The 23,676-nt window shown below is 48.1% G+C and overlaps 10 protein-coding genes across 12 annotated transcripts in view; 7 read left to right on the top strand and 3 right to left on the bottom strand.

Moving 5' to 3' along the window:
• The first annotated feature begins 1,506 nt into the window (after window positions 1-1,506).
• On the top strand, window positions 1,507-3,806 carry FOXG_18252 (uncharacterized protein). The gene is made up of 3 exons (XM_018398314.1): window positions 1,507-2,380; window positions 2,427-2,564; window positions 2,905-3,806. The coding sequence occupies exons 1-3, from the start codon at window positions 1,772-1,774 to the stop codon at window positions 3,610-3,612; spliced, it is 1,455 nt and encodes a 484-aa protein (XP_018235594.1). The 5' UTR covers window positions 1,507-1,771; the 3' UTR covers window positions 3,613-3,806.
• A 2,974-nt stretch (window positions 3,807-6,780) lies between these two features.
• On the top strand, window positions 6,781-7,616 carry FOXG_18251 (uncharacterized protein). Its single transcript, XM_018398313.1, has 2 exons — window positions 6,781-6,844; window positions 6,930-7,616. The coding sequence occupies exon 2, from the start codon at window positions 7,183-7,185 to the stop codon at window positions 7,567-7,569; it is 387 nt and encodes a 128-aa protein (XP_018235593.1). The 5' UTR covers window positions 6,781-6,844; window positions 6,930-7,182; the 3' UTR covers window positions 7,570-7,616.
• A 327-nt stretch (window positions 7,617-7,943) lies between these two features.
• Window positions 7,944-9,041, top strand: FOXG_02196 (uncharacterized protein). Of its 2 annotated transcripts, XM_018379536.1 has the most exons (3): window positions 7,944-8,176; window positions 8,231-8,370; window positions 8,426-9,040. In XM_018379536.1, the coding sequence occupies exons 2-3, from the start codon at window positions 8,284-8,286 to the stop codon at window positions 8,621-8,623; spliced, it is 285 nt and encodes a 94-aa protein (XP_018235592.1). In that variant the 5' UTR covers window positions 7,944-8,176; window positions 8,231-8,283; the 3' UTR covers window positions 8,624-9,040. The 2 variants fall into 2 exon arrangements, with proteins under 2 accessions (XP_018235592.1, XP_018235591.1); XM_018379535.1 differs by having other exon boundaries at window positions 7,944-8,370; window positions 8,426-9,041.
• Window positions 9,042-10,083: 1,042 nt separating this feature from the next.
• FOXG_02195 (uncharacterized protein) lies at window positions 10,084-15,765 on the top strand. Its single transcript, XM_018379534.1, has 4 exons — window positions 10,084-10,314; window positions 10,445-13,380; window positions 13,427-13,702; window positions 13,750-15,765. Exons 2-4 carry the CDS (start codon window positions 10,516-10,518, stop codon window positions 15,418-15,420), a joined length of 4,812 nt encoding a protein of 1,603 aa, XP_018235590.1. The 5' UTR covers window positions 10,084-10,314; window positions 10,445-10,515; the 3' UTR covers window positions 15,421-15,765.
• On the bottom strand, window positions 11,488-16,888 carry FOXG_02194 (oxidoreductase). The gene is made up of 4 exons (XM_018379533.1): window positions 16,707-16,888; window positions 16,461-16,654; window positions 16,082-16,408; window positions 11,488-16,032 (listed from the first exon to the last, which is right to left on the bottom strand). The coding sequence occupies exons 1-4, from the start codon at window positions 16,798-16,800 to the stop codon at window positions 15,715-15,717; spliced, it is 933 nt and encodes a 310-aa protein (XP_018235589.1). The 5' UTR covers window positions 16,801-16,888; the 3' UTR covers window positions 11,488-15,714.
• Window positions 16,889-16,999: 111 nt separating this feature from the next.
• On the top strand, window positions 17,000-18,155 carry FOXG_02193 (uncharacterized protein). The gene is made up of 5 exons (XM_018379532.1): window positions 17,000-17,106; window positions 17,156-17,234; window positions 17,284-17,324; window positions 17,376-17,856; window positions 17,906-18,155. The coding sequence occupies exons 1-5, from the start codon at window positions 17,073-17,075 to the stop codon at window positions 17,976-17,978; spliced, it is 708 nt and encodes a 235-aa protein (XP_018235588.1). The 5' UTR covers window positions 17,000-17,072; the 3' UTR covers window positions 17,979-18,155.
• Window positions 18,156-18,215: 60 nt separating this feature from the next.
• FOXG_02192 (dihydrofolate reductase) lies at window positions 18,216-20,228 on the top strand. The gene is made up of 2 exons (XM_018379531.1): window positions 18,216-18,404; window positions 18,494-20,228. The coding sequence occupies exons 1-2, from the start codon at window positions 18,267-18,269 to the stop codon at window positions 18,959-18,961; spliced, it is 606 nt and encodes a 201-aa protein (XP_018235587.1). The 5' UTR covers window positions 18,216-18,266; the 3' UTR covers window positions 18,962-20,228.
• FOXG_18250 (uncharacterized protein) lies at window positions 18,892-20,240 on the bottom strand. Its single transcript, XM_018398312.1, has 2 exons — window positions 19,774-20,240; window positions 18,892-19,723 (listed from the first exon to the last, which is right to left on the bottom strand). Exons 1-2 carry the CDS (start codon window positions 20,129-20,131, stop codon window positions 19,158-19,160), a joined length of 924 nt encoding a protein of 307 aa, XP_018235586.1. The 5' UTR covers window positions 20,132-20,240; the 3' UTR covers window positions 18,892-19,157.
• A 16-nt stretch (window positions 20,241-20,256) lies between these two features.
• FOXG_18249 (3-oxoacyl-[acyl-carrier-protein] synthase II) lies at window positions 20,257-21,922 on the bottom strand. Of its 2 annotated transcripts, XM_018398311.1 has the most exons (3): window positions 21,394-21,922; window positions 20,621-21,345; window positions 20,257-20,572 (listed from the first exon to the last, which is right to left on the bottom strand). In XM_018398311.1, the coding sequence occupies exons 1-2, from the start codon at window positions 21,796-21,798 to the stop codon at window positions 20,947-20,949; spliced, it is 804 nt and encodes a 267-aa protein (XP_018235585.1). In that variant the 5' UTR covers window positions 21,799-21,922; the 3' UTR covers window positions 20,257-20,572; window positions 20,621-20,946. The 2 variants fall into 2 exon arrangements, with proteins under 2 accessions (XP_018235585.1, XP_018235584.1); XM_018398310.1 differs by having other exon boundaries at window positions 20,257-21,345.
• Window positions 21,923-22,027: 105 nt separating this feature from the next.
• The window catches only part of FOXG_02189 (uncharacterized protein), a gene marked incomplete at its 3' end in the record, with an annotated part of 3,368 nt that continues 1,719 nt past the window's right edge, over window positions 22,028-23,676 (top strand). The window contains exons 1-3 of the mRNA XM_018379530.1: window positions 22,028-22,445; window positions 22,499-23,357; window positions 23,404-23,669. Coding sequence (XP_018235583.1) covers window positions 22,589-23,357; window positions 23,404-23,669 — 1,035 coding nt within the window. The 5' untranslated portion in view covers window positions 22,028-22,445; window positions 22,499-22,588. The remainder of the gene's footprint in view (window positions 22,446-22,498; window positions 23,358-23,403; window positions 23,670-23,676) is intronic.

The following is a 23,676-nucleotide window of genomic DNA, read 5'->3' as shown; positions in this document are numbered from 1 at the left end:
CGCGTGGCCTGCAGAAAATCCCGCTCCTAGCACCGCACTAACAGTGCGTGCCAAGAAAGAATTTTTACAGGAGAGAGTTGACATACCAGTCTTTGTCTGACTCAATTTACGGGTCTGGGGTAGGTAGAGAATGACAATGGAGGAGACATCCTGGACATTTCCAGGGTTGAAACAAGCTCGCAGGCTGGGGTCTCAATCGACATTCTGAGACAGGCACATTAAATTCTGGTGATATTTTAGATTGTTTCATCATGCTTATTGCTGTATATTGAACCATGCTATAGAAACTGCGCCTCATGGAGCAGAAGCAAGTCATGCGATCTAGATCTCCATTGACCATAGATAGAAAGAACTGAGATGAACTCAAATCTCGGCTCTGCAACAGACCAAATGTGTGTTGTTGAGGTCTTGGCTGCCGAGGTTGGTGTACACATCCCATTACAACACTGCTTTGAGCCTCACGACCAGTTGCTTGTAGGAGAAACTGAGCATGGCCCCCAAAGCAGGGTTCATACTAAATATATTGCTCAGTTTGCCACCGTAAGGTCTTTGCTCTGGCTGTCGCGGCTGTTTACTTTTCAAATCAGCCTCAACTCAATTAACCATCCAAGCAGAATCCCGCCTTTGCCGTTCAACAACCCTTTGGCCCGTCTGGACCGACTGAATTCGGGGTTCGACCAACAATTTAGACAACTAGCTTGGCTATCGCATTAATCTAAAACTCATTAAAGTGCTCGTCTCCTCATTCGGCGTCTCTAGCTCGATATACGCAATCCAATACACACGCACAGGCTAATATGCGAACCGTTCTTCGGTACTCCAAAGAAAAGCGAAACTGCTTGGGTAATGCAGATCAATCTCTCAACATCCACGATTTAATTACTGGGCGCATGTAACAGCGTCTCAGCTCATGGGCCACAGCGGCCAACTGCGTTGAGATTTGGGCCGTGCCCCTATGTTCAGATAGATTACACCAGGGATATGAATTCATTTCAGTTCTCAGGACGAGTTGGATATCTCCCGGGGTTCTCTGAAAACCTCCTAGCGTCGTTCCAATGTAGTAATTCCCGCAGCTAATTGCCGGAGAATGCTGTAGTCCACTCTCCCCATGGGCTGGTTGGCCGCCGTTGTCTATTATTCAATTTCGGTGAAGTTGTCCTAACTGAGCTTTCTGAGAGGGAGACCGACGAGATGTTACAGATACATCAAATGATCGACATTGACAAGAAAGATTGACTGAATGCAACACCACCAAGCCTCGGGCCAGCTTGTAAAGTGGTCCTGGTGGAATTCGATCATAGTTTCTCCAGATTTTTGAACAAATCCATTCGTGACAGGCTGAATAGACTAGACGTCGATACTACATAATCCTCTCAAAGGTAGCAGTACTGTGCATGATCCGCGTTGTCAGATTTGCGAGAGGCGTAGTAACTGTTCTGGGGCTGATTTCCATATGGAGGAAGAGGTAGCGCTGAATCCCTTGTTGAACTTAAAACTCTACAATAGCACACACTGCCTCCGAAGAATACATACATCCTTAATAACACGACATAGAAACCCCGCGAAGACGGATGCTCTCTAAAGGGCCGATCCGACAGCGCAAATCATCTCTCTTCCCCGCCAGCACAAACATATTCATCACAATCCCCTCAACGTCGCCGGCCGCTTCGGGAAGTTAAACCGCTGGGGGTTCATGTCGATCTGATCCGACCCCGATAGCGGCACAGATGATTAGTTAAGAACCGGCGGTGAGCCCTTGATTAACCTTGTCATGGTTGGTGTTCCGAGGAGCACTGGATGCCGGCTTTGCAGAACCAGGAAGGTCAAATGTGATACTCTCAAGCCGTCCTGCGGCAACTGCATCAAATATGGAGCAGAGTGTCCAGGTTATTCTCGTGGCCTAAAGTTTGTCGATGAGAAGCATCAGATTCGTCAACGCGGCAGGCGACAGGGCAAAAGCGAAGAAGTGTCGACTAGTTCCTCTTCCAGTACAACGGGCTCTGATATCGCTACATCAGACTCAGAAACATGGTCTCTGGTTAGGCCCTCACCAACCCTGCTGAGGCTGGAGTTGCCAAGAGGGCCACTGCTACTCAACATGATAGAGTCGTCCACTAACTACACTCGGTCCACCGATGTCTTTATACTCTTATCATGGTTGAACATTGATCGTCTAGGAAAGCGGGCTCTGCTCGACGGGGCTATCTGTTCCTTTGCTCTACATCTTACTGGCAAAGCAAACTCCAATGCCGACCTGGTCGCCAAAAGCAGAACTATATATGGCTTGGCACTCAATGAGTTACAGGCCGCTCTGCAACACTCCACAGAGTGGAAGGCATCTGAGACCCTGTGCGCTGCTATACTCTTATGCTACTTTGAGGTATTCCTGCTACCACTGTTCTTTATTCAAAGCTTACGCCCCGTAGCTGTTTGCTGGGACAACTGTCCCCGATACTTGGATCCAACATGCCAAAGGCATTGGAACTCTAATGGAGCAGCGAGGACCAGCAGCTCACGCCGAAGGCTGGGACGCAGCTATGCTGCTCTCATGCCGTGGTATTCTTGTATGTCACACGTTTCTCCTTGACTACAGGAACAAGGCAAAGGATAAGGAACTCGCATTATCTCCAGGTCAAGTGACGGAGCCTTGCGAATGTCTTCCAGTAAGAACCAATCGTTGTTTTGGGAGCACAATGCGTTTGATCCTGTGTCTGTTTCGTCACCAGCAGGGTTACTCTGCATTGCTGCATTGAGATGGCGCGATATAGCATCTCACATATCACCCATCCAGTCCAAGTGGACTTGTCATCCTAGCCCTTCACCTTGAGTGGATCTTTCGTCCCTTTGCAACGGCTTTGACAATGTTACCCTAGCGGGGTCACCACTAACACGGTCCCATGCCAGACTATAAGCGACATGTTCTATCCCGGAAAGGACCAATTGTTCCTGTCGAGGCCAGCATGGAGGCATGTCACGTCTGATGGCGGTAGACGTCTCATCTATGCTCCTGACGCCCCAATTGAGCACATCCGCGTCGGTGATGGCTTCCTTGCAAACCTGGCCCAGCTCACACCTATTTTGCATGGGGCTTATCTTCTGAGAGAAGCTAACAAGGCGGGCATATTTGTCGAGCCTGACAAAATCTCCGCCTTGGCCCACCTAGCCACCGTGGAACATGCGAGATTGGCGCGATGGTTCGACGATTTCGACGCGCTTGAGTTTCCAAGACCGGTCGAGGTTATGCCAACCGACCCGGCGAATTCGCTGTTCCAGACAGTGCTGGAACACAAGTTGGCAGTAGCCGGGTCCCTACTCATGGGATACTGGGCAAGTATGCTCATTCTAGAAGAGACACTGGTCGAATGTGGGACACCGCGAGCTAACTCGGAGATATCCATCCGGTACTTCGTAAATCAGATATTGCGGTCGGTAGAGTCTGTGGGACGAGGCACTATGGGGCCATATCGAATTGGGTTCGCCATACGGATCGTATATGAGTTCGCTACTGGGAAAGAACAGAGGTGGATTGCCAGCATGCTGGATAGGTTCTCACAAGGGTATGCTGCTATTGACAAGAAGACATACCCTAAGCCTAAGGATGATGACACTTAGCCAACGCGGGTTGTTCAGTCTGCAGCTTAGGGTAGTTGGTGGCCTTTGAGATGGTGAGAGGAGTTGGAGCATGTTTGATGACTGGAAAGGTCTCCCAAGATGATGCTTGATATTGCAGGTAGATACTGTTTATTAGCATATTGAGGAATTTTCTGCAAGTCAATTGATACCCAAACCTTTACAAATCTTTACAAGTCTTACACCAGTACTGAATCTATTGGAAAGGCCGACAAGTGTGTTCTTCCCGTTCTACTAATTGGCGTCAAGATGGCAAGTCCTCTTAAGCCATTTATGTATTTTGGATGTAACAAGTATTCCTTGATTAATTAGTTACCTGGAATAATGTAGCTGGGAGTAACCTTGTCGTCTAAGGTTACTGAGACTTGACGGTTTGCTCAGATATCATATTCTTATTGATACTTCTGTAGCTGTTATTGGAGTGACTGAATTCCAATGCCTGATTGCCATTAGGTTAAAGATGTGAGACACGTAGGAGTTGTCGTGTGTCATACTATGATAGGAGCTCGCCATAGTAAATTTGAAGCTTAAACCTAATCACTGTCAAGCCTCTATCAGTTGTAAATGAGACTTGGCAGATATGAAAAGCATTACAAACCAGCTGAAGTTCTGGTTCTGCAGTGATATTTTTTCGTTGAATAGATTCCCCATGTGTTTGACAAATATGACTCGAGAGTGCCAGCTTTTGGAATACATAGCCCCCTCAAGGTCGCTCATACTCAAGTAATAAGATGCAGACGCTTGATCATTAGAGTCGAGTTTCCTGAAAAGGAACACCCATATCTAAGAAGTTCATAAGTGATGTTACCTAAGCGTAAACACAGTTGGGTTTGGATCGGGGGTTCTGAATAGAAAAGAAGTTACGAGCGACGAGTCAGGGAGAACGAGCACGTTGTTCCCATCAGGATGTGCAGCAATGTATTGTATTACGATGGGGGATAAACTCAGACTTCCGGTGAGGGTCTACTTGTATCTTGAATGTTTGATCTATGAAAGACACGGTGTAGCAAGTCGTACAACCCTGCCGTCCAATACCTACCAAAGCTACTGGCTTTCATATGAACTCTACAAGCCATAACCAGTGACAGATATAGTCTCATGGCAGTTTCTATTTCTTAGCGAGTCTGTTCTGAGATGGAAAACTATGGATAGTCGAGGTCAATCCCAATATCACCCGTCTTATTTATGAGTGCACTCCTGTCACTCATCAAAGGTCTTGCCACCTCAGCAAACCCGCTATCAGTTGGACGCAGACAGAAACTAACCATTTTTTAAATAAAACACGAGCAAGCTTTAGAGCTTGCCATTCCAGGAATTGGGGACTTCCTTTGTAACAAGCCGCCAATGTCAACAGTTCGCTTTACTTCAGCAGTACAAATTGCCAGAATCTATGATTGCGATACATTTTGACTGCTCATGCTATGGACAACACTCTAGTAGTATATCTGTGTCAAATGTACGATGGACAAGAATTTTCACATGGTGTATTCACATGTCACGCTGCCTCTGGTCAATACGTGCGAATTATACGACGACGTCGCATCGATTGCATAGTCAATCACATGTAAATTGGTACGAACACTTGTAGATAGACAACTCTATCCGTTTGCAACAAGATATTCTTATCCACCCCCAATGACATCCTTCTCAGGCGGTCTCTATTTGAATACGGTCTCCTTTTCTCAAGGTGCAGGTTTAGGTGCACTTCCTGAGCGTTGTGTAACGACGGGCTCGAAAGGTAAGCAGCTGGAGTAGCCAATAATAAAGTACATCAGCTCTGTCATATCTCAATTCAAACTTTGTTGGCCCATTCGCTTTAAGCGACCTCGAAATGTATGTCAACTGAGCCGCTCACTGGTTCGATGGCTGGCTTCCTCACAAGGTTTCGAGGAAATATTCGGAGAGAGATAGACTAGGTACTTCTATCATGGCGAGTCTCACGTTGCACAGTAACTGACATTTACTTGAATGATATGCTCTCCAATGAATATCAAGACACTAAGTGGTTCAACCGGGAGAATTCGCCTGAGTACAACACAAGCGGTGATTTGTCCATGGCTGTTCGATTTATCACGAAGTATTTACCCACGACCATCCAAATTTTGGGTCCGGCTCCAGCGTCAGTCATGCACTAAGGTCAAGTATGTGATAAGTTTCAGTCAAAAGGCTAATACCTGGCAGTGGCTCCTTGTTCATTGCTCGAATCATTCATAAGTTTCATTCTAAATCTAACAAGATATCTCCACTCGTCTAGTTCGAGCAAAGAATATACAAGACATTCGCATTGGCCAAAATAATACCACACCGATCCAAATTATAAAACCTCGTAGCAACAATTGTGATGCTTACCTCACGGAAGTTTCCTTCGGTGCTACTCAGATGAGGCCTGCTCATCTCCTCAATGAAGAGAGAACAAGCTACTCCACTGAATGACAAGGAGAAAGGAAAATCATACGACAAAAGTACCAAGATTAAACCAGATGGGCCGTAATATCCACCTCTCAGCACGTCCCGAATCTCTGAGACTCCCAGCACGCAAGATAGGGCTGATATAGGCAGGTACGAAATTGGGATTGATCATGGGCCGAAACCTTGATCTCAAAATTGCCGTGAATACTCCAAAAGGCAAAAAGTTGTCAATAAAGATGATAGCCAAGGATCGAGCGGCAACTTAGTTCCAAAGAAGATGTTGCCAAGATGACGAACGCTTCTTGATAGAGACTCGTGAGAGTTTCTTTGGATATGAAGCAGATGCTACCATTGTGAGATGCAACCTATCGACGTAATTGACGGCGTGGCCGTTAGAGCAAACGACGCAACGGTCTAAGAGCTCGTCACTGCTCGGTCCCTGGAGAAGAGTCATCGCAGGGTCTAGAACACGTCAATTAAAAGACACCAACCTGATAAAGCAAGGTCAATCGGATCATAACCTCCTCGCTGGAAAGTGCCGTTTGACACTTGCAACTGTGGCTTTCAGCTCAAGGCCATATCGTCATCCCTTGCAATAGTTTCACTAAAAATAAGAGCTTGGGCTTATGTGGCTGCAGCTCGTCAGTCTGCCCTACGCTCTAGACCGTGTCTTTTGCTTAAGGTTCTCAGTAGTGGAAGACGCCGCGATGCAACGTTCCTACACTATCTCTTGGTTAGAAAGAGTTCTCGCATAGCTATTTTGAGCAGCTGGACTCTTGATTGCTTGTTGCGTACCGACACAAAGGTTCGTAGGATAATTGAGTTTATTTGGCGAAATTGAGCTTAGGGTAAGCCACTTTTGAGGATAGTAAGGCTGACATCAGGTGAAGTTGCTAACAAATGCGTACGTGTGCAACCAAATCAGCCAATGTGCAGATCTGATTCAGTTGCTTGTACGATTAAGCATCTGACGTGGAACCCTGAAATGCTTGCTATGACAATCTATCCCAAAAGCCATCAGGCAGCAAAATAATGCATACGCTAAAAATGCCAATATTCAATCGACCAACGAGATCCCGACCCGCGTATCTCATGATAATTCTCCATGACTTCACCAAGCCAGAATGAGGTTGCATCGGAGATATGAGAAGCCCCCCGCCAAGCAACAGTTTGTTCTCTTGGCCCAAGGCTGAGAGAACGCCCGGGTTCTGTGTGACAGACCTTGATCTTATCTCGACATTATCTGATACGGATGGGCGAATCATTACCAAGACCGTCAGTCTTACATGCATAGAATTCCTTCTAGCCAGCTTCTGGAAATGGGATTTTGGTGGAGACGTGGTCACGAGGTTCTTGTTTTCTCTCTTGGCGGGCAGGATAAACGGTGCCGATGCTTCGGTGCTTCCGATTATGGGGAAACCGGTCTCCACCCGGCGGATGACGGTCCGGGGTTATGTCAGCATCTCGGCCGACCAGTGCCGTCCGTGGGCTCCACATGTTGTCATTGGAATTCCGCTGGATGGGAAGTGAGGGGAGAAGAGATAAGGGGAACCAAGGGATGGACAAAAGTAAGGGACTTGGCTATGGTTGAGCTATTTACTGCTCATCACAATAAATGCCGAATAACTGTATCACGGCAGTGTCTGACTCCCTTATCATGCGACTTTCCGATTAACCCTATCGTAATATTTACCGTATCACTCGTACTCAGCACTGACTCCTCGTTTACACCTGAGTGGCTACCTGCACGGCGATCAATGTCAAAGGTGAGCCACAAGGTCGCATCGTATCTTCAATTGGACCCCGCGGAATCCATAAGCTATCCAAACCGGCACGTCATACCCAAGAACAGCCAAGCTAGCCAAGCCTTCGTCTGACTACAGGCATTTTTAGCGTCGCTCCATAGGGCGGCATCTGCTACGTAGCAACTAGGGTTGGCGTGTCTTGGTACAGCTTGGGGTAGATCAGCCGCAGAAGCATTGTTGACAAGAACTGTTATTTAAAGGAGTCTTTCCCCCCCTTTGATGATTCTATCGTATTCTCATCATCATCAATCAGTTCCTTCATAAACAAACAAACTCTCCTTGAACATCTTTTAGATTGCACCAGGAGTGCCTTGAATACAACTACCTTGAAGGTTAATAGACGATACATCTACGATACCCATACCCAGCAGACTAAGACAGTCCAGCAATTACTTCAACTATACACCACATACAACTCTTCAACTTTACAAACATCACAATGGCTTTCGGATCCTCTCGCACCAGAACCTCTTCTGAGGAGCAGCGTGGACGAAGCACTGAGCCAATTCCCCTCATGGAGTCTAAGGTATGTGACACTGAACTCAGAATTGGCCTGGACCCCACTAACAAAGCTATTTCAGCAACGAACAAACTCATACTCCAGCGAGTTCTCGACCCAATCTACGGCATCTTCCACGACCAAAGCCTCCCGCTCTTGGTTCAAGGCTGCTCCTCAGCCAGTCAACAATGTTACCTACTGTGGCCGCCATTCAAGCCAGTTCCTCTTTGGCGGCCCTTCTCTGGCTGATCTCGCCCGGGCAATGTTGGGCAAGGATTGAAGTGTCAGCTGTACGAGCACATACGAACAAGAACAAAGAAACCCTGCCCTGCAGCATCACCAGCACTATAGCATGACCGCCTAATCACACCAAAGCAACATAACACCTTGTGCTGGTTGTTTCACACTCACTCATCGTCACTGGCTGGTACGGGACGGACACTCTCATTCATTGGGAAGCTTGGCGTCTTTGGTATGGTTAAAGACAATTGTCCATCCAACCAGGCGCAATTAGGGAAACTTTTTTTAGGAGTCGGGGTGGGAATGACTGTACCACAAGAGACATGATACCATTTTTGTGTAACAATACCTATTACAATGAGTCCATGAATTCGATACGAATTTTTTACAAAATCTGTTAAAACCTGTTTCTTAATTTGGTGTGATGTAGAACAAGAAAACAAAAGTCTGATCAGGCCGTGTTTTCCGTTTCACGAATCGTGAAGATCTTCGCATTCGGAACGATCTTCGCATTGCGTGGCTAGTCTTGGCGATTATGAGCCAAGACCTGGGACGCGTAATGTTTGGCCGAGTATCCGACTGCGAGGGTATTCAAGGCCCGGGAATATTACGATAAAATGTGACTATTCCCGTTGTATTCCTGGAAACACTAGGGTAGGTCGGTTCAACAGCCGAGCAGAGATCTAGACCAAGCTGATTATACGCGGTGTCCAATAGATAAGGATTGACGTTTCTTACCATCCCCTCATCTCCTGTGTTACGGGTAATTTCTATTTATTCTCTGTCATATGTATCGACTATGGCTCACCATGTTTAGATGATAGCTTCAAAGGGGATACCGTGGATCACCCCTTTGCAATTAAAATAATGTGCTAATGATAATACAGTGCAATAGGTCCAGTAGAATATACCAAGCGCATGGTTCCACGAACTCCAATTCCAATATAGTTATTACTCAGTGAAACGCATGTAGCCATAAACCCCTCTCAATAGCTTATCGATGATCATGTGTGATCTATTGTTGTGGTTCGTGAGATCCTATTGTGTAGTGCTGCCTAAATTGTAAGGCATGAATTTTCTGGGGTATTGCGCATGCACCATGCTGTCAACGTCTTCAGCCCTACAACGATACCGAGCTTTAAATCAAGCTGACTACCGGGGACGAGCTGGGATAGATCGAATTTATATGTGAGCATGTTGGAAAATATGATCAAGAATTGAAAGTGCAGATGGGCTTGAGTAAGGTCAAAAATGCGAGGAAAACGAATTTGAGGCCGAAACTGACCTTATCGACAATAAAAAAGTTCCCAAAGCCAATAGACAAGCCATGTTGAGAATTCGTCGTTTTGTTCTCGTCATGAGAGCTTCGTAGATCAAGCACAATTAAACTGCGATCACATTGAAATTGGTGGTGACCCACCAATCAGAGACTGGAACCACAACTGCCTGAATGAAAGTGGGTCCACATTGCTAACCTGTCGTTTGGTATCCGTAACTAAACCTTCACTTCACGCGGCAAACCCCCAAATTCCATCCCCTATTTTGACCGCGTTTGCTTCGAATATACCATCAGCATCAGCCAGTTCAATCATCGACATTGCGCGGGTTGGTTGTTTGGCTTGTTTTCTACTTGATGTCTTTGCGCCGATCTTGAGCGCCACAAGCTCAACCGCGACCCAGGCCGCGCCCATGCATGCTTTGACGTGAAATCATATCTAGACGCGCATATAGGTGAGTTTATTCCCAAAAATTCATCAAAAGGAACGCGACGATTCGATGAATGTAATGCAAGGTCCGCGCTTATGGCTGTGACTGTTGCGACCCTGTTGGCATCCCTTGGTTGACCTCCCTTTGTGTACAGAACCGCCAAGTTCAATTATACCCATCGCCGATAACGTTCTATCATATTTACGCGCAAACGCCATAACAACCATGGTTAGCAAACGCAAAAGAGTCCTCGAGGACTTTGATCCCAACAAGTCCGATCCCGAAGACGAAAACTTCGACCCTTCGGAAGCTGGACCACCCCGAAAAAGCACAAAGAAGCACTCCCGTTCACGCAGCGGAAAACCCAGTCGCCGACGCAGGAACGGTTACCTGGGTTCGGACATCGATGATGACGAGGATGAAGTCTCTGATAGCAACGAGGACGATTTCCTCGATGACGACGACGAAGAAGAGGATGATGCTGCTCCTGTGAATGCCGCTGGTCGTCGCGCCAGAAAAGCTGCCACGCAGCCCCGCAACTACGCAGAAAGTAGCGAAGAAGAAGCATCAGCTACTGGCGATGAATCTGATAAGCCAGGTGATGAGGATATCAAAGTTGATGAAGACGAAGATGTCAAAGAAGACGACGCTGAAGGCGAGCCAGTAGAGGAGCCTGCCAGGTCAACTAGATCCAGGGTTGTCAAGTTGAAACTCACCAACTCCAAGTTGCCTGCACCTCGTAGGACTACTCGAGCTCATACAGAGGAAGCTGAAGAGTTCCTCGAACTTTCCAATTCTGGGAAACACGCCGTCCCGTCACGCGATTCGCGAAGTAGAAGCCCCGAGACATTCGCTCGGAGCACAAGAGCTACCCGTGGGTTTAAGGGCCTCAAGAACGCCCCCGAGACGATTCAAGAGGCTACACAGGAAAGCAGCTTTAAGGAAGTCAGAGAAGCCGACCAGCCCGACGAATTATCTCAAGATCCTGAAGAGATTGAAAAGAAAGAAGTGGCTGATCAAGAAATGCTAGATGCTGCTGATCAGGATGCACCTGGAGAAGATGCGCCTGTGCAGACGGTAGAGGAGGAGGATGATGAGGATGATGTGCCTGTCACCCGCCGAACCCGTGGCTCCCGCACCAACGCCTCTGCAGCACCGGAAGAAGCTGAGTCGGATGCTGGACCTAGAAAGCCGCGCCGACTAACCCGCAAATCGAGCAAAAAGTCTCAAGAAGTCAGCAGTGACTTCGAGCCAGGCGACGAATCTGACGATGTAGAGGGCTCCGGTGCAGAAAAGCCCCTACCTCAAGATGACGACGACGTTGATAGCCCGGTTCCCCGCGGCCGACGTTCCCAACCCGCCAGATCTCGCCGTGGTGGGGACTCTGGAGACGAGGAACCCGAATTTGACTTGGACGAGCTGAATGAAGAGGCACGAGAACTTAGGCAGGACTCGCGCTCTCGTCGCCGTCGCCCAAGGAAAGAATCACCCATTGTGTACCAGGAAAGCACTCGGCGAGCAAGAACACGCGTGAATTATTACATGCCTCCTCTCACCTCGGCTAATATTGAAGAGGAAGAAGTTGAGGCTCCTGCTGCACAATCGCGCTCGCGCCGAGGACGTGGCGGTGCCAGTCAAGGCTGGGAACGCAGCCTCAACACCACATTTGGACCTTTTGGAGGCGGCGGCGGAGCTGGATCCCTTCTTAATGGGCCTTGGGGTACTGGCGCAGCTGGCGGGGTCGATTCAGACAGCAGCGACGATGAGATGGTGCATCGCTCTAGTGTAGCTGGTAATGTCGGTATGACACCGACAGCTGCGACTCACGGTGGGCTTCTTCCCGGTGTCCCTGGCCTAAACCCCGATGCTGGCGCTCCCAACGTTGGCAAGATCAAGGACCGCAAAGCCCTTGCGGATGCTGACCCTCTTGGTGTTGACCTGAACGTTGACTTCAGCAAGGTTGGTGGTCTTCAGGGACATATCGACCAGTTGAAGGAAATGGTGCAGCTTCCTTTGCTCTATCCCGAGCTCTTCACACGATTCCACGTCACGCCACCTCGTGGTGTTTTGTTCCATGGTCCTCCTGGAACAGGTAAAACGCTGCTTGCTCGTGCTCTGGCCAACTCAGTTGGCTCCGGCGGTCGTAAGATCTCATTCTACATGCGTAAGGGTGCCGATGCCCTGAGCAAGTGGGTGGGTGAAGCCGAGAAACAGCTTCGATTGCTCTTCGAGGAAGCGCGCAGAACTCAGCCCAGTATCATTTTCTTCGATGAGATTGACGGTCTTGCGCCGGTTCGTTCCAGCAAGCAGGAACAGATCCATGCTTCCATTGTCTCAACCCTGTTGGCATTGATGGATGGCATGGACGGTCGTGGTCAAGTCATTGTTATTGGAGCCACCAATCGACCTGACAATATCGACCCTGCTCTTCGTCGACCTGGTCGATTCGACCGAGAGTTTTACTTCCCGTTGCCTGATATCGAAGGGCGAAAGTCAATTCTCAACATTCACACAGCAGACTGGGGACTATCAGAGAAGTTCAAAGATTCCCTAGCCGAGAACACAAAGGGCTATGGTGGTGCTGATTTACGAGCTCTCTGTACTGAAGCAGCTCTCAATGCCATTCAGCGAACATATCCCCAAATTTACGCCTCCAAGGAAAAGCTTGTGGTCGACCCCGAGAAGATTGGCGTTCATGCCACTGACTTTATGCTGTCTATTAAGAAGCTTATTCCCTCCTCTGAACGATCAGCGACATCTGGCGCTAAACCACTTCCCAAATCGATAGAGCCGCTACTACGCAAACAGTTTAACGAAGCCAAGAATGCCCTTGATGACCTGTTGCCTCGCAGGAAGAAGATGACAGCTCTTCAAGAAGCCATGTATGAGCAGTTCGATGACGATGATCATGGCTTTGGTAGAGAAACCATGCACCAAGAGTTTGAACGATCCAGAGTGTTCCGCCCTCGCTTCATCATATATGGTGTTAGCGGTATGGGACAGAGTTACATTGCTTCTGCCATTCTTCACCATTTCGAAGGTGTTCATGTTCAGAATTTTGATCTTCCCAGCATCTTGGGTGATGGAAGAGTAAGTTTGTGCACTCACAAGGGAAACTACAGACTAACGTCGGCAGGCTATGGAGCAGGTCATTGTCGGTCTCTTTACGGAAGTCAGGCGACACAAACCTAGCGTTATTTATATCCCTAACATCGAAGCTTGGTATATGGCACTACACAACACTCTTGCTCTTACAACTTTCAAGACTATGTTACGATCTATTCCTCCTACAGATCCAGTTCTTCTTCTCGCGACAGCAGAGGGTGATAGAGAAGAGCTTCCCAGTGACCTCTTCCGCGACTTTTTTGGGTTCGCAAAGAAGAACCAAATGAAAATTGAGAAACCTGATCTGGTAAGTAAGACATTTGTGAAATGGGGCTCCTGTGCTAACTTTTGTAGCATTCTCGAATGGAATATTTCAGCACAACGTTGCAATATGTTAAGAAGAAACCCCGCGAGTTCCCCGACCCTGAAAATCGGAAGAAGAGGGTCCTCGAGGAGCTTCCCGTGGCTCCTCCAATTGAACCACCGCCTCCTACCAAGGCTGATATGAAGGCTGCACAGAAGAAAGATCACCAGCTTCTCAATGCTCTCAAGATCCAGCTTCAGCCCATTATGGATCAGATCAATAGAAAGTACAAGAAGTTCAGGCAGCCTGTCATCCCTCAAGCTCAGATCGACTATCTCTTCGCCGAGTCGGACCCCAATTATGTGCGTCCGGACCTTGAAGCTGGACAACGTCGACCATATGAGATCGTCAAGGACAAGTACGACAACGACGTTCTCAAAGATACCACATCTGGGAAGTGTTATTATAACCTTGAGACAACCACCATCGAGGAGCGCTTGTCAAACGGCTTCTATGCCCGCCCTAAGGACTTTCTCTTCGATATTAAGGCTCTTGCAAAAGACGCCAAAAATATTGGAGATAAGGAGCGAACTCTCAAGGCCAATGAACTCCTCAGCAACGTCGAGGTTGATGTCGCTAGTATCGAAAACCAAACCTCTCAAGTTGACTGGGAGGCTCTATATAGACGCCAAGTTCAGCGCGCCAAGGATGCTACCGAGAAGGAGAGAAAGCGAAAAGCTATGCAGTCTGTCGTAGACCGTGTGCAATCTGATCTGGGTGGTAATGATAGCGACTCTCAAGGCCCTGTTACTCTGGGAGAAGCCGTGCCAGGATCGAGGACAACTGCCAGGTTCCAAGTTAGAAGCCCACTCTCGAATGGTCATGGCACCTCTGGTCAGGATTCATCACACCCCTTGAGTAATGGCCTCACTCACCCATTTGGAGAGGATGTCCATATGAGTGGTGTCCACGATGATACGCAGGCTATGTCTGACATGGGGCCTCCACCAAAGTCTCATGACCCCAGCGTGGCTCATACTGGCATGACCCAGATCTCACAGAAGTCAGTAGTGACTACTCTTCCTCCAGGAGTTTCACCATCAGCTGTTATCAACGAGGCTTCAACAACCAAAACCTCAGATCCATCAACTCACCATTCGTCAAACTTTAGTCAAATGACAAATGGTGGCCATGCTGAGAACCGTGGTGTTGAGGATGATAGCCAGGTCGACATCCCAGACACGCTACTCGTAGCCGGGCACAACACTTCTGGAGAAGACTCTTGGTTGCACTCTCAAGCTCAGGCTGCTGCGGCAGGGGGTAACCTTATGCAAGGATCGGGCATCTCTGGTAGTCCACCTTCGCAGCGATCATCCGGTTTCAAGGCTCAGAGTGTGGGCGGAATGGCCAACATCCTCAATGATCAGACTTCTGATGAATACCAGTCGGTTCGAAACTCAGGTTCATCCACTTCCGCTTCTCAACCTTTCGCTGGAGGCGAGATAGATGCATTCCTTCAGAACCTAACGGACGCGACAAGCGGCTGTACTATTGAGCAGCTTGAACAAATCAACCGTGAGCTCATGGACGCTATATGGCGCACAAGAAATGAGTGGAACCGCAGCAGAGTCGTTGACCAAATCATGCACGTGTTCAACAGTGTAATGGAGGACATTGATGGCATGCAAGGAGTGGGACCAGGTAGCCAAGTCCCCTATTGATGGCTGGCGCACCATAAAATCTCAGCAGATATGTGTTTTTGTAAAATGGCAAGGAAAGGAATGGAATGGAATGGAATGGAATGGAATGGAAAGGAGAGGTTTCAAAGAGTCGGGTGTACGTTTGTAATCATGCCTAGGAGTTTGGTGAACGCAGCTTCCATGGCCAAGGAGGTATTAGATGTGTGTTCTAGAGGATATCATGGCTGCGCAGGTTCATTTTTTCCGTGCTATTAGCTACCTGTATAACGGTCTCTTTTCCTACATATATTGAAACAATAGCGATCTTCAATAATTTTATAGCTTGGATTTATCCTTTGTGCTGTCGTAGCGTTTGCCCTCGTCTGCTTGCTCTGCTACGGTCAAGTCTGGGAGACTTTGGGGCATGATCCTCCGTGGTGAGGCACCTGAAATAACATTGTATTTGGAAAAGTCGGTTATTCCTGCATGTTCGCGAAGGAAATCTTCATCCAGGAGGAGCTCGCCGTTCACGACGCTTGGATAAGCTTTGAGAATCTCGAGGATAGCGTCGGAGAAGATGGTTGCCTTTCGTAAATCGTTGGCTTCCTCTGGGTTTTTGGCTGTGAATTTCTCTGTAGCCGCCGACTCGATAGCCTAATATGTCAGTTGTCAAAGCAAGCTCAAGGTATCAGATCCAACATACCACAGCTGGCCAAATAGATGTGATAGCCATATCCTTCTTCCCCTCGCGCTCAAAGTCCATGGCAAGACCCTTTGTAAGAACACTCATACCAACCTTGCCCATAGCATATGCAGTCTTGCCGCGGAAGAAACGACTATAGATAGGTGGGCTGACAACAACTATTCGGCATGAAGAAGAAATATGAGGAAGGACAGCTTGAACCGTTGCGTAGAGTCCTTCTGGATTGACGCGCTGCATGAGCTGGAAGCGCTTTACGGGAGTCGACGAGACAGGAGCCCAGAAGATGGCGCCTGAGTTGTAGATGAGAACATCTAGACGGCCATAAGTCTGGGATTGTTAGTAAGGAGATTTAAAAGGAAGAGCAATTTGGTAAACTCACGGAGATAGTATTCGATACAAGAGCATCTATACTCTCAGGATAGCGGACGTCGACCTGAATAGCAGTAGCATCGCCTCCCTCAGAAGTAATCTCGCGAGCAACTGTTGTGATGGTAGAAGCGGAAGAGTTGGGATTTGGAGGAAAGGGCTCTGGTAGATTGGAAGGATCACTGATAGTCTTTGCAGCAACAACAACTTTAAAGTGTTAGCTTCATAAGTACAATAAATACAGAGAAGCTTGACATACCAGCGTAGCCATTGCGGGCGAGGTCAACGGCGACTTGACGGCCGATGCCTCTAGATGCGCCTACAACAAGAGCAACAGGTTTCTTAGATACCATTGTGGGTAATTGTTTCACTAAGAGATTTGTTATTTGAAACTTTGTATAAATACTGACGATCTGCTTATAGATCAAATGTCCCGAAAGGTGTAAGCCCGATGCGCCCCAACCTCCACCTTCCCCGAGCCTCGGCACGGGGAAGTCCCCACACCGACCGGGGGCCGAGATCCGTTTAATAAAGCATCCTAAGGTACGCCTTGGAAAGGTACCTACAAGTACACATCTCGTCATTTACTCATCGAATAACGTCAAAGAGAAACATTGTGCTAAAAATGGGTGGACGTATCGACTGTTACCTAGACATTGGTAAGTCATCTAATGTCCCTATTTCTTGGGTAGCACTGATATGCAATAGTGTCATTCTACAGTTATGTAGGATATGCGGACTTGAGACAGAACATGAGCAAACTCGCTGCTCATGGAGTGAAAGTGAAGTATGTTCATGCCTATCCATATCTTTGAGCAAATCGCTGACTTTTATAGTTTCATCCCTGTCTTTTTGGGCGGCATTATGCAGACATCAGGTAGTTAACTATATTGAACCGTATACCACAACTTCATCTTACATAGATTAGGAAACCGTCCTCCATGGGTTCTCAAGGCCAAGGGGGAATATCTTGCTAGAGATTCATTCCGCGCTGCTGAGCGTCTTGGGGTTCCCTATCAAGGCTCGCCACCCGATATCGTTGCCATCGCAAAGACCGTGTCACCTCTCCGCGCCTTACACTTTATTAAGGAGAACTACCCAGAGTCAACTTATCTCGCTGCAATCAGATTCCTCTTCCACAAGATATGGCTGCCTCCTCATGTCAATCTTGCCGAGGACGAGAAGCTCATTGCAGCTCTCAAGGAAGCAACGGATGAGCTTGATGGAGGGTCTGGCAAGAAGCTGTTCTCTGATGAAGATGTTGAGAAGATCATGAACGGAAGGGAGAGTATGAAGGAGAGGGTCAAAGATCTTACTGGTGAAGCGGTTCAGAAGGGCGCTTTTGGAGCTCCTTGGTTGATTGTGACCCGCGATGATAGCAAGTCCGAGGCTTTCTTTGGAAGTGACAGGTAAGTCGCCAATGCGGCAAAGGAAAGAAAGCAGAAACTGACGTTGCAGATTTAACCATATTTATCGGTTTTTGGGAGTTCCTTTCAAGGATGTTGAGATTTTGCCTCCATCAAAGTTGTGAGGGGAGTCTCACTCGATAAGCTTGGTGGTTAACAGAAAGAAATCATAAGCCTGGAACTGGATTTGTACCAACACTGAAGACGGAATTTATTGCAGATGAAAAGAAACGCGACCTATTACTTCCAAACGTAAGAAAAGTGAAAGATGTAGAATAAATACGCGATATATCGTCATGCCATGTCTCAGGTGTCATTAGTACCATCACCGTCACACAAACCCACTCAGCAACTTAAGACTCATCAAACCTCCACCTCCTAACCTCACAGATTCATCATCAACATCTTGAGCAATGCAGTCTCTCGAATTGAATCTCATAGTCGCGGCCACGCGCAACATGGGCATTGGCCTCCATGGAACAATGCCCTGGCAAGGGCTACGCAAAGAAATGAAGTACTTTGCGCGCGTCACAACTCGGGTGCCACCACAGGTATATATTACCCTTACCTTGCTAGCTATACATCCCTGTGTTATCGCTGCATCGAAAAGACCACGAGAATCATGTACTGACTCGACCAGGCCTCCTCATCGTCTATCAACGCAGTCATCATGGGCCGCAAAACCTGGGACTCGATCCCCACCAAATTCCGGCCTCTGAAAGACCGTCTCAACATTGTCATTTCCCGCTCCGCACCCTCAAAGCTTCCCGGAAAAGTTGAGCCCTCTGAACCCGTGAGAGTCCAATCTCTTGAACTTGCTCTTCAATACGCCCGTGCACATAGCGACGTCGGTCGAATTTTCGTCATCGGTGGTGCGCAGATCTATGACGCCGCTCTCAGACTGCCAGAAGCGCGACGGATCCTTCTCACGAGTATTGAGCGTGATTTTGACTGCGATACTTTCTTTCCTGTCGACTTGAAGGATGGATCGTGGGAGAGAAAGTCTAGAGAGGAGTTGCAGGAGTGGACAGGTGAAGAGATTGAAGAGGGTGGCCAGGAAGAAGCTGGTACAAAGTATGAGTTTCAAATGTGGGAGAAGCATGATTAGTTGACCATACAGAGATAATCACAACAAAAGAACATATATATGAGGTGGAATATCATCAGGGAATTATTCATATACAACCGTCATGCCTAAGAAGATACCCTCATCCAATGCCCTATTCATACAGCCCGCCCGTTCTATTTTTTTTTGTCATGTAACCCATATATCCATCTGATAGTACAAATCTTCCTTCCGCGCTCTAGTTCGCTGAAGCCTTGGCGGTCTCCTCTGTTGATACAGGCTCCTCCTTCACCTCCTTAGCAGGAAGACCATCCTCCTGCTGTCCACCAAGTTGCTTCTCCAATCTCGTCCAGAACACATCCACCGGCTTGGCCATAATCGCCGGTAATTGCGCAGGAAGGTTATTATCCGAAACAGCCTCAAACTGCAACAGTGTCGATCTCATCCAGCCCACGATAGCAAGAAGAGCTCTGGGGTCCGCATCAGCAGAACCCTTGAACAGGTTTCGCCAGATGGCACTTGCTAGCATCGCATCGCCTTTGATGAGACCCTCGTCGTATGCTAGCAGAAGACCGCGCCACTGAACGAAAATGTCCTTGAGGTATCGCTGGCGGAGGGCGCTCGATGTGATGTGGTGGTCGATGTGCATCTTCTTCTCGCACTCGAAGAAGAAGTGGTCTGTGAGCTGGTGCTGCCAGTTTTGGAAGCCCTCGCGGTCGAAGCAGCGTATTCGGGTGTTGATTAGGTAGAGGTGAAGCATGGTTACGTGGGACCAGGTGCTGAAGGTTGGAGGAAGTTTAAAGGCTGTGAAAGTTAGCAAGGGACGGATTCTTTGAGGTTGTTGAGAGACGTGCTGTGATGCCAGGGACTATCAGGGTTCAGAGAGTGTCCAATCTCTTCACCATCCTCCGCAAGCTGCACCTGATCATCTTTTCTCTCCTTCTCAGTGATATGATAGTCCGCCGCCTTCGCTGAAGCCTTGAAAAGCTGCTCCGTCGCACCCAACACACGATACGGCTCCGCCATAGACTTTCCAATACCCTTGAGGAGACTTCTCGAGCTCGTGTTGCTAAAGTGTCGTCGAGTAACAAACGCAGCGGGTGGAAGGAAATTCCTCGTCGTCGGTGCAGCGGCTCGTGATGCGCCGGCTCGCATTGCAGCCCGGAGGACGGTCCGGGCCTGGGTTCGACATGTCTCGCAGGCCATGCTCATCGTGAGAGTATGTTCAATAGGGAGATTTGGCGTGAAGGGCCTGGGCAAGGCGGGATGAGAGGCACTTGGAGTGTTATCGTCATGGACCCTTGGATCCTAAGCTAGTAAGTTGAATCTGAAATTTTGTGACTGGTTCGGCTCTCGGTAATATGGTGCGAAGTGCACTGTATTTACTGTGCTACATATCAATCAAGCCGTTACTGAGAAGAAAGAGGAATTTGATCAGCAGAAATACAATAGTATACAGCTATTTTACATCTTAAACATTTTACGATAACATCATTGATATCTGGAAAATACCAATGAGCTGTTTGTACCGCCAAAGCCAAAGCTATTGGATACAGCTACACCAACTGTCTTCTCTTGTGCTTCATTTGGCACAAAATTAAAGGCAGCTCCCACGTCTGGCTTCTGGAGGTTTAATGTTGCGGGTACGACTCCCTGGAAATAATCAGTAAATGCGTCTTTACGGCTTTGGAAGCTACATACCTCATGAATGGCTAGGATGCAAAATAAAGCCTCAATAGCTCCAGCAGCACCCAGCAAATGTCCGACTGCGCCCTTGGTGCTGCTGACTGTGACATCCGACTCTTTCTGATGTCCCTCTTCGCCCAGCATGATCCGTTTGATGGCCGACGTTTCCGCTACATCGCCAACATGAGTTGCTGTTGCGTGTGCGTTGATGTAGTCGACCTGTGAAGGCTTGATGCCTGCACTTTTTGAGTGCTTTCTTCATAGCAAGATATGCACCATGGCCATCTTCCAGCGGTGCTGTCATATGGTGAGCATCGCCGCTGCAGCCGTAGCCCTTGATTTCAGCATATATATGGGCTCCCCCGTGCTTTGGCGTGCTCTAATTCTTCAAGAACTACCACCGCAGCACCTTCAGAGACAACGAAACCATTGCGGTCAGCATCAAACGGACGACAGCTTGCTGTGGGATTGTCGTTATATGCTGTGGTCAGAGATCTTGCTCTGCCGAAGCCAGCGAACGTCAAGGGATGGATACATGATTCTGAACCTCCGGCGACCATCACATCGGCGTCTCCCATGGTGATAAATCGTGCTGCATCTCCGATTGAGTGTGCACCAGTCGTGCAAGCCGTGGTAGCTGTGTGGTTGGGGCCTTGGAAGCCGTATTTCATGGCCACATGGCCGGCGGCCATATTAATAAGAATCTTGGGAACAAATAACGGAGACACCTTCTTGTAGCCCTGTCACATATTTAGCATAGGTTCGACAAGAACTGAATGGCTTCTCACGTCTTGATGATGCACTAAACTGGTCTCGTAAATCTCGTCTAGATTTCCAATACCGCTTCCAAGGCATACACCGGTGGCCTCCTGCTGCTCTGCGTTCTTCGGCTCCCACCCTGAGTCCCTGAGAGCCATGTCGCTAGCTGCGATGGCATATTGTGTAAATTTTGACATTCGTCTTTGCTCATTTGCATTGATCCAGTCTGATGCCCTCCATCGTCCTTCTCCATCACCACTGGGCACTAACCCAGAGACTGTGCTCGTCAACTCTTTCCATCGTGCCTGAGGCTCGAGATCTGCGACGCTGACGATTCCGCATTCGTTGTTAATAAGACGAGTCCATGTTCGCCTTATGCCAACTCCCAAGGGCGTGATGGCTCCGAGGCCTGTCACTACGACGCGACGCATCATAAACCCATTCCGAGTACCAGGTCCAGAATGAGAGTCACAAGGTAACAGTTGAATCGGATAGAAATCTTGATGCAAATCAAGTGAATTTATACAGGTCCAAGTGATTACAGTGGAGCTGATGTTGTATAAAATCGATGGATTATTCAAAGTGGAATTTCCGTGTCAGGCTTAGTGCCATCTTGATACAGGGGCATGTCTGAGGTACCTCTCATAAGTTCAACAGGAATCCTCCCGAACCTTATCTTGAACAACATCCTCCTGAGTAGATCTCTACCCATTTCGGGTTATTTGGAGGATTTGTTCCTTTGATTGTTTGATGCTGAACCAACAGCTTATATTGTTGTCAATTATTGTTTGCTGACAGGCATATGTCAAGACCTGAGCCTCAATAGACGCCACAGAGTAGTACAAACAAAAGGACAGTTTCCTCATATAACGACACGACTTCAACGACACCTCGAGTCTCAAGCATTCAAAAACTCTTATACTCAGCTCAGAGACGTCCTTCTTCTGTAAAAACTAAGAAAGAATACATGTCCTAGCTCGATCTCAACCACGTCCGTTCTCTGTCTAGGGCTTGAGGCCACCCTCACCTCAGACTGCGTGTCCTATACCGGATGAGATGCAAATCGATTTCACTCAATAAAGTGAGTTCATACTAAGAAGGGCAATGCCTTTGAGATTCTAATGTCGCATTCAGGGTCTCTAAATCGTCCAAAGAACTAGATGAGCTGCAAATCACTATAGCCCACTTTCCGATAACCCTGGATGAGAACAGCCAAATCTCACAATGCCAAAAAGCAAGAAGCTAGGGTCGGTATTGCCAGCCGAAGCCGTCGGCCAAAGTATAGGAGGACCTAGTGGACGCTTATCCACGTCTCTTGAGATTGAGGACTCATCAAATGAGAACCTCAAGCATCGCCTCCATGAGTGGGCAGCCTCTGGAGCACGCAACGACGATGAGGCAGGTTCGGAATATGAGATGCTTATGGACCCGAATCTACCTCAGGAGTATGAGACACGACGAAAGGGTTCAGGAGAGTCTGGTGATGAAGCAGCGCTGCTCAGCGATGATGCAGATGACGAAGAGGAAGAAAACTCCCCTTATCCTGAAGTTCGAGCTGCGGTAAGAAACTTCGACGAAGATCTTCCATGCAACACAGTGAGAGCTTGGACTATAGGAATGCTTCTCGTCATTGTAGGGGCTTCGATGAACACCCTATTCTCTCTCCGCCAACCATCCATCAGTATTGGGCCTCTCATCGCTCAAATCGTTGCGTGGCCTATGGGTCATGGCTGGGCGAAGTTCGTGCCTGACAGGGAGTTCACCACTTTTGGTATAACGTGGACTCTGAACCCTGGTCCCTTTAATGTTAAGGAACACGCAATTATCGTTGTCATGGCCAGTGTGTCATTCTCTGTTGCGTATGCTACCGATATCATCCTTGCACAGGTCATCTTCTACAAGCAGGACTTTGGTCTTGTGTTCCAGCTTCTCCTGACTATCTCCACACAATCTGTGGGATATGGCATTGCAGGGATGCTACGCAAGTTCTTAGGCAAGTTGTCACTATGTCACAATGATCCTTCAACTAACCCTGGAAGTCTATCCCGCATCCATGATCTGGCCCGAGAATCTTGTTGGTGTAACTCTTATGAATGCCATGTACGAGACAAACGATACACCAGATCCTACCATTCTAGGAGGCAGAATGCACAGATACAAGTGGTTTGTCATTGTAACTGCATGTTCCTTCGTATACTACTTCATTCCAGGATTTCTGGCGCAATTTCTGAGCATCTTTGCTGTGGCCACCTGGATGGCGCCTCAAAATCCTATTGTGAATCAGCTATTCGGAGGGCAGACAGGTGTTCGCT

The sequence above is a fragment of the Fusarium oxysporum genome, chromosome 5, assembly GCF_000149955.1.
Source record: "Fusarium oxysporum f. sp. lycopersici 4287 chromosome 5, whole genome shotgun sequence".
Lineage (NCBI taxonomy): Eukaryota > Fungi > Ascomycota > Sordariomycetes > Hypocreales > Nectriaceae > Fusarium > Fusarium oxysporum.
Note: the sequence above shows the minus strand (reverse complement) of the source record. Positions and strands in the feature narration are given on the sequence as shown.